The sequence below is a fragment of the Narcine bancroftii genome, chromosome 10, assembly GCF_036971445.1.
Source record: "Narcine bancroftii isolate sNarBan1 chromosome 10, sNarBan1.hap1, whole genome shotgun sequence".
In the NCBI taxonomy this organism is placed as follows: domain Eukaryota; kingdom Metazoa; phylum Chordata; class Chondrichthyes; order Torpediniformes; family Narcinidae; genus Narcine; species Narcine bancroftii.
This window is the reverse complement of record NC_091478.1, coordinates 70,481,825-70,490,966: the sequence shown is the minus strand read 5'-3', so window position 1 is coordinate 70,490,966 and position 9,142 is coordinate 70,481,825. Positions and strand designations below refer to the sequence as shown.

General features: G+C 39.3%; 1 protein-coding gene across 1 annotated transcript in view; it reads left to right on the top strand.

The window, feature by feature from the left end:
- The window catches only part of LOC138744724 (polyamine-modulated factor 1-binding protein 1), a 640,882-nt gene extending 635,520 nt beyond the window's left edge, over positions 1–5,362 (top strand). The window contains exon 36 of the mRNA XM_069901308.1: positions 3,045–5,362. Coding sequence (XP_069757409.1) covers positions 3,045–3,132 — 88 coding nt within the window. The 3' untranslated portion in view covers positions 3,133–5,362. The remainder of the gene's footprint in view (positions 1–3,044) is intronic.
- Positions 5,363–9,142: the final 3,780 nt, after the last annotated feature.

The window sequence follows — 9,142 nt, the reverse complement described above, 5'->3', positions numbered from 1 at the left end:
GATGTAGGAAGATTTTTTGAGCTGGCCGGGGAAACTAAAACGAGAGGACACAGTCTCAAGATTCGGAGTAGATTTAGGACAGAGATGAGGAAAAATAGTTTTTCCAAGAGAGTAGTGAATGTTTGGAATTCTCTAACCAGGGAAGTGGTTGAGGCTGCCTCATTAAACATATTTAAAATTCGGTTAGATAAATTTTTACATGATAGAGGAATTAGGGGATATGGGGAGAAGGCAGATAGGTGGAGCTAGGTCATAAATTAGATCAGCCATGATTGTATTGAATGGCGGAGCAGGCTCGATGGGCCATTTTTGGCCTACTCCTGTTCCTACATCCTATGTTCCTATTAATTTTTTTTGAATGAATGGTTTCTGTTTTTCACCCACAGGTTCAATCCTGAAGGAAGGGGTGAATGCAGTGAACTGGAATTCACTGTCTGTGTATTGTTCTGATGGCTGGCTCCTCACCTGAGGACTATTGTATCTACTGGCCATCAATTGTAAGCCATTAAAAGCCTGTTTGTACTCCTCACTTGTCTCTGAGTGCAATCAGTTACATTACAAGGTTGTTATCGGTGCACTGTTCAGCCATTTCATTCTCCATCCTGTATGCAGACTCATCCCCATCCTTTATACAACAAATTTGTAGATGGTGTTATTGTCATACCAAGCTGCACAATCGTAGATGTAAAGTGAATAGAGCAGAAATCTGCCAGTGGAGCACCGCCCGTGTCCCGAGCGGACAACATAGTGGCCTCAAGAATTGCTTTGAAACAACTGGAAAGGACAGGCAGATATACAACACCTCTGCCAACTGTATTCAAAAAGAGCAAAGCTATGAACATTCCAGTAGAGTAGCACGTTTATCTTATATTCAAAGATACCTGGTGTTTGAAATGAATTGGCTGTTGTCACATGCACTGAGATGCAGTGAAAAACTGTGGTTTGCTATCCAAACAACTCAACCTAACCTTGGGTGCAACATGCAGTGCAAAATCAAACAAAAATGCAGAGTATAATGTTACAGAGAAAAAATTAATTTAAAAAAAGTTTATTGGCAGCACCATTTTATAAATGAGAGGTTCATTCAATAATCTGATAACAGTAGGGAAGAGGTAGTCCTGGAATCTGGTGCAGTGTGTTCTCACATTCCTGTTCCTTCTGCCCAATTAAAAGGGAAAGGAGAGAGTGTAAGCAGGGTCTAATAACATGTTGGCTTGTTTCCCAAGATAGCAGGAAGCGTAGACCAAGTCGATGGAGGTGAGGTTAGTTTGTGTGATGATCGGAGTTGCATTTACACCTCCTTTGGTTTAATCACAGGATACTCAAAAATAAAAGAATTCTACATATTTATTCTCAATGCAAGATCTGAAGAGATGCATTTTTTTAAATGAAATTGGTTTATCTATTCATGTCCTCATGCATTAGTTTCTTCAATTTCAACAAATTTTATGTATAAAAAGTAATAAACATATTCATGACTTTTTTTTTTAAATCGAGTCAGCTCACTGCGGTCCTACAGAAACTGAAAGGTGAAATGAAATAGAGGATTCTCCTCCTTCCTTCATTGGCAACTAACATTTTAAACTGCAGACAGCAAGGTCACCCAGGAATAAGTCAAAATGATTGGTAGCATCAGATTCTCAGGTTCAGTCTTGATCTCAGGTGCCGCACGTCTGTGTGGATTTAGCACCTGCAGCTGTTCTAGTTTCCTCCCATGTGACCCAAGGAAATACAGATCGAGAAGTTCATTGGCTGCTGCAAATTGTCCTTTGTGTGTAGGTAGAATTTAGGAAGAGTTGATGAGAATGTGGGGAGAATAGAAAATGGGGTTAATGAAGGATGTACATGAGTGTGTTGACGATTGGTGTGAACTCATAGAGTAAGAGCATCAGTTCCTGTGCTGTATCTCTTCATAGCTTTTAAAATGTGCAGAGAAGCCTCCATTAATATATTTGGATTTCCAAAGCAATTTTAAACTTGTGACTCATAGCTGCCCCAGGTAAGAGTACATTTTTAATCTTTTCCTGTGGCCTAAAGGAAGAGAAGTGCCTACCTACATTTGCTTCCCTCTCTTCCCACCAATACCATTCTCCTGATCAAAAAAATGATTCCAATAAGGTTTCACTGACACCTTCATGGCTCGCGATTTCCATTGCTGACTGAGCAAATGCACCATCATTCCAGGATGAAATAGTTGTTCATGACAAAAAATAATCAACACCTGATTTTCAAGGTTTTTAAGTGTTTCTCTGAGCCAGAAATTGATGGAACCTCCTCAGCTACAAGCCTCTTCTCCATATTTACTTCTGTTTTGCTGATCTCTGCACATAGCAGTAAGACTATTTAGCTTTAAAGCCCTGGCCAAGTTAACAGACTCAATTTCAATAAAGGGGCCCAACACGAAACATTGACTATTTCGACGCACAAATGCTACCTGACCCACTGAGTTCCTCCAGTCCTTCATCATTTGCCCAAGATTCCAGCATCTGCAGTTTTGTGTTTCTTGTTCTCTTTGGCTTGGCTTCGCGGACGAAGATTTATGGAGGGGGTAAAAAGTCCACGTCAGCTGCAGGCTCGTTTGTGGCTGACAAGTCCGATGCGGGACAGGCAGACACGGTTGCAGCGGTTGCAGGGGAAAATTGGTGGGTTGGGGTTGGGTGTTTCCTCCTTTGTCTTTTGTCAGTGAGGTGGGCTCTGCGGTCTTCTTCAAAGGAGGTTGCTGCCCGCCAAACTGTGAGGCGCCAAGATGCACGGTTGGAGGCGATATCAGCCCACTGGCAGTGGTCAATGTGGCAGGCACCAAGAGATTTCTTTAGGCAGTCCTTGTACCTTTTCTTTGGTGCACCTCTGTCACGGTGGCCAGTGGAGAGCTCGCCATATAACACGATCTTGGGAAGGCGATGGTCCTCCATTCTGGAGACGTGACCCACCCAGCGCAGCTGGATCTACTCCACTACAAATTCTCAAGTTATGCCTAAATGTTTTGATTATCTGAATTCTTATTGAGAAAATAAATGTATTTTTCTTTTTTTTATTGTCTTCAGCTCTCTTCGCTCAATGAAAAGAACTTCCAGCAGTACAGGCAACTTAAGAAAACCACAGTCACTCACTAACAACTGGAGCTTCAATTAGAAATCGCTGTGAACGAGTCCAGACTGGGACTCAATATGGGCACACTTCCTTCCCTGTTCAGGCACAAGACCAGCTCCTGGGAGAGTGATATAATACATCTTTCTCTTTCTATCTGGTACAGTATTTCAACAGATGATTGTATTTCATCTCTGCTCTGTGGAACAAAGAAACTTCTCAAGCCAGATTGTGATCACTGACATGGAAAATATCAGAGCATTCTCCAAAAACAAAGTGAAATTGGACAATGCCAGTAACACAAAAATTAAATTGATGGCTATTTTTCATATACAGTTTTCTCCTCCATTGCTCCATTACTCAATCAATAATGACTGCTTACATACATTGGAATTAAATGTCCAAATAACCAATGTACTCCTGCTTTACCCTTGATTAACAAAAGGATATTTTTAAATGAATTCTGCTCAGTCTGAAATCAACACCAAAACTGCTGACAAAACAAAAGTACTTCTATTCTGAACCAAATAGGGCTTCAAACCTGCTCAAGGGCTTCAAATGAAAATTGCCAATCTCTGAACAATGGATGGAAAGAAGGATTATTGCTAAAGAGAAGGTGGTAAAGAGAATGTAAATAATGGGAAAAGAGGGCATAGACGTTGTACTCAGAATGTCTTTGTTACTTTGTGCTTAAAAATTAAGCCACTAAATATGCTACCAAAACAAGCAAGGACGATCGATTCCCCTGCTGGTTGTTGGTATTTTGCGCCGTCATTACTATATATTACACGTGCAATTACAACCACAATCACAGCTACTATTCTAACCAGGCTGACTCCATTTGCCATCATTCTTCTGTCAACATCATTAAACGTCATAGAGGCATTTAATTTGTAACTAAGTGACCGTTCTTGCAACACCACCAAATGTTTCAATATGGAAATTTCACATCCCCATATAATTAGTCTTTCTGCATAACCCAGGCTTAGGATAAATGAGGATGCAGGCCAATCCACCATCCTACCTGAACATTCTGAGGTCCATCGTAAAGTCCCTTCTTTTGATTCCAGATCTAGCGTAAAACATGGAATATCATAACACTGAGTTCAGTAATATAGCTCGCACCAGAATAGTCTTCGTGTGTGAACTATAAAATGTTTTGTTATCAATAATTACACACTTTTTAAACATTCTACTAGTATTTTTATTTGTAAATGTCAGAGGGAAAACTGATTATTAAAGTAACATAAGCCTTCTTTAATTAGTTAACAACAGAAATGTTTGTTCTGTTTAATTCTGTTTATTGCAGAAAGCCCAGTTTTTTTTTTAAACAAAGGATCTGTCATAGAAAATGAGAAGGCAGTGACAAATCCAAAGCAGTTTTGTTTATTGAAACCAACAAGAACCTTTTTTCATATATATATATTTATTTTAAAAATCTGAACCGTAACATATAGCCTTAAGTTGATTTCCAGTAGGAGGTCTCTGAATGATTGAAGTATATGATTATTGCATTGTACAATTTGCACACAAAACTGTTCTGTAGGGTTCTCACAATTAATGGCTTGGTAGAAAAATTACTGAATCAGTGCACCTTCACTGAAATTCATGCCCTCCAAAATGGGGGTCAATTATTAATATTGCATCTTGTTACACCAAAGTTAATTAAAATATTGAAGAACCTTATAAATGTATTTATTTAAGCTTTTAACTTATGCTATTATTAACGGCAACACTAAAAACCCCTGCGATTCCAGCGGTTCTCAATTCAGAATGATACACAGCTCTTTGATACCATGTTCTGTGATAGGAGCAGAACTACATTTTTCCTGCAGGGCTTCTGTTATCACAAGCAAGTCTAGTTCATGGTTTAATCTTCATATATTCAATTAACATGCAAGGTGGATTTCAAAGTTGGTTGCCTGCTGGGAGAACAACTAAAACTCCTTGATTATGAAGATGGAAACTGTATTGCCTTGCTTTGCAATTGGCATTTAGTGTGATAATGAAATTGGAATTTATTTTCATTGGAAACAATACTGTTTTGCACAGTATAGACTCTCTCCAAAATGTTTAGATCTTTCACTTGAATGCCCTTTTTGTCTGGCCAACAAACTAGTTATCTTAAGATTTATAAACTTATGGGGCACTGACGGTGTAATAATGAACTGACAAACAGACCAAGTTAATAAATGATCAGTTCATAATTTTGTGTGTTTTGTAATTGGATAAATAAAGCCTATTTGATCAAGTTTGCAGAAAGATGTTCCCAATTCTTTTCACGACATCACAAGATATAGAACCACAGTTGCCCATCGAGGCTGCTCCACCATTTTATCATGAGCTTCCACTCGCCAGCCTTCTCCCCTGTCCTGACTAATCAAATACTTCCCAATCTCTGTGTTAAATGACCTCGCTTCCACAGCCACCAATGGCAACAAGTTCTGCAGACTGATGACCTTGATACTTTCTGCAATAATTAGGTGCCTGTAAATAACAGAGGCCACAATAGCACCTTTTCATCTTTGTGTTCTGGACCAAAGGCAATTCCAACATTTATATTGTTCTCGTGCATGGCTGACACGATGCAAAATAACTGGCGAGCATATGAAAAATCAGTGAGAGGTTTGGAGGCAAAAAATAGCATGGAATAACTGCGGGAACAGTAAAAGAAAATGGGAAAGAGGTAACAAGTCAAAATTAGTGGGGACCAGAGAGAGCAAGAAAAAAGTCTATATGAAAGGAGAAAGTAATGCAAAAGGGAAAGAGTCAGAGGGTAAGACGATGAAGACCTGAATCTAAAGCCAGGAGATGAAGACCTTAAGAACAGATCTGATGGCAGATGTGATAGATAAATAAAGGGTAATCTCGAAAATGCAGCCAGTTAATGTTGGTGTAAATTTCACACTATTCTTCCAGGAGGCAAGGCCTCAATAGACCACCCCATGAATCTTATCCACTTCATCCACTTTAAGAGGCTAATTGGTATTTACTTTGCCTACCTTAATTGTGTGTGTAGATGGTGCATAGATTTATTATTTAGCTCATTAATTTTTTTGTTGTATGCTTCTGTCAGCAAAACAATTGATTCTTTGTAACCACTATCCCCACTGACCCAAGAAAAATCTTATGCCACAATCTATCAGATGAAATAGACCAAATCCTAAGGCAGTTGAACAATCGTACTGGTTAAAGATTTTGTGTATTTTTCTTTCCTCTCTTGAAGCGAATCAACTGAGACCAATTATTTGTATCTAAAGTTGACAAGATGATAAAAAAAATGATTAAACCAGCTAAGTGTCTATAAAACTGTATGTCTTGAAATTTAATGATTAGCCTGTTTATCGTGATGCTCCTCTACCTTTCCAAAAGCATTAGTACTGAGCTGCTATGCCAATTTGGCTCAGCAAATTAAATGCATCAACTGAAATGATTTAATAAAAGTCAAGATGTAATAAACAAATTGTAATTACACAGATTTAGTTAACCTGTACTAAAATTCAGGCCACCATACGCCATATGCAAAAATATATAGATTTCTGGAGTGCATAGACATCTGCTCAAGAATGCAGACCAGTTTAAGCAAGCTAACATAGCATATCTACTTACCAGTTCATTCTCTCCTGTGGCCAAGGGTAAGATTGATGGTGGAGGTTTGGTATGAATATGGCCTCCTTACAACTCATTCAGGTCTATCAAATGTGCTGTGTTAGGCATATATAATCATACATCACCACCTAAAGGGAAGCAATATATTATAAGCCACTTCAGATTCAGCATTTCCAAGTACATTAGTTCTCCTATAGGCCTGTGATATCAAACTTTCTTATTAAAATATATTTTCAATTGAGGTCATGCAACCAATTGATGGCAAGGAAAGCTAGCATCATCTATTTTTTATTATCAAATGTCATATCAAAAATATGCTCGCATGCCTAATCTATAAATATATTATTTTTAAATACAAATTAAATGTAATTACCCCAAATGTTATGAAGAAATAAATAATGATTCTGCAACAACTGAATACTCTACAACACCATGAGAGCATAAGGTTGTATTTTTACCACCTTACATCTGGTTCAGGCACCTTCCTCCTGTCCTTTACAATTCATGAGGCTGAGTACAGGGTTAATGGTCGGTTACTTAAGAGTGTGGATGAACAGTGGGACCTTGGGGTCCAAATCCCTCAAGACCGTTGCACAGGTTGATAGGATAGTTAAGAAAGCCTGTGGGATGCTGGGCTTCACAAATAGGGAGATTGAGTTCAAGAGGTCACGTTGCAACTCTACAAATCTCTGGCAAGACCAGAATATTGTGTTCAGCTCTGGTCGCCTCATTATAGGAAGGATGTGGAAGGTGTAGAGAGGGTGCAGAGAAGATTTACCAAGATATTAGCTGGACTTGAAAACAAGTCTGATGAGGCAAGGTTAGCAGAGTTGGGACTTTTCTCTTTGGAGCGGAGAAGGATGAGGGAAGACTTAATGGAAGTCTACAAGATTATGGGAGCCATAGATAGGGTGGAGAGCCAGCACCTGTTTTCCAGGGCAAGAATAGCAAACACCAGAGTGCATGTGTACAAAGTGAAGGGAGGAAAGTTTAGGGAAGACATCAGGGGTACATTTTTTGTGCAGAGACTTGTGGATGCCCAGAATGCCTTGCCAGAAATGGTGGTAGAGGCTGAAACATTAGGAGCGCTTAAAAGATTTTTAGGCACATAGATGGAAGAAAAATAGAGGGTTACATGGTAGGGAGGGTTTAGAACTTTTTTTAAGGAATATATATATATATTAAAATGTATGTCAGTACAACATCAAGGGTCGTAGGGCCTGTGCTGTAGTCTTCGATGTTCTATTGTTATGGACCAGGACCTTTTGGACTGTGGTCCGTTATCATAAAGGATGGAATTCTGCTTGGAACTCTCTGTGACTTGTGGTGCAGTTGGGTCGAGCTGTGCAGACAGAGAGAGAATGGAACATTCAGAACGACAGTGGGAGCAGCAGAACTACAGTTGGAGCGACGGAGACCAACTGGAGAGGTGTGTGAAAGGCACATGCCTCATAAGTTAATGAAGGGTTAAACACCACAATTTGAGAACCAAGGGAAGTCACGTAAGGAAACCTTGAAAAAGAATTTGTAAACTTACTGCATCACATCAGTCATTTCTCTCTCCAACATTCAGAACTATGTCCTTTTGTTATTCAGTTGGGGGAACTGAATTTGGACATTGAGTCTTGAGACTGAATTCTGTGACTGACTTACTTGACTGACTGACCTAAGATTTTGTGGGGCTTTTTCTATTTTTGAATATTGGGCACAGTCTGTAATGGTCTGGGTTTATTTTTATATACACAGTGTTTATAAAGATATGATATCTGTATATTTGTTAGAGGATATTTATAGTAGGGTTAATTGGGTTAAGACATTTGTTAATAATCATTAATAAATTTAGAGTTAAAATTTAACCCTTTTGAATTGCATATCCTCTTGTTGCTGGTTTGAGGAGTAACACTGTAAAGATCACCATTGATTATCCATCCTGTTAAATATTTCTTGCTATTTGTGTGTTTTTTTTAATTTAGAAAACAGCAAGGTAACAGGCCCTTCCAGCCCATGAGACCATGCTGTTCAAATACCCTGTAGAGCTCGTTGAAAGAACCAAAGACGTTGATCCAAACCAAGGCTTTTATTAGCAAAAGACAGGAGCTCTTCACAGGTGGCCGACCAGTCCGGAATGATCCGACCTGGCTAGGGACACAACCCTTTAAGGCCCAGACAGTAGGCGTGGCTTAGCTCTCAGCCAATCGCTGTAAGCACAGTCTAGATACTGTAACTATATACACTATATACATTGGTGATAGATCTGTACTATCACATACCCCAATTAACCAACAACTCCCATGCGGTTTGAAGGGTGGGAGGAAGCCAGAGCATCCGGAGAAAACCAACACAGACACAGGGATAACATACAGACAGTGCCAGATTAGAACCCAGGTTCATGGCGCAGTTACAACATTGCACTAACCACTATGGTAACTATGCCAGCCAGGCATGG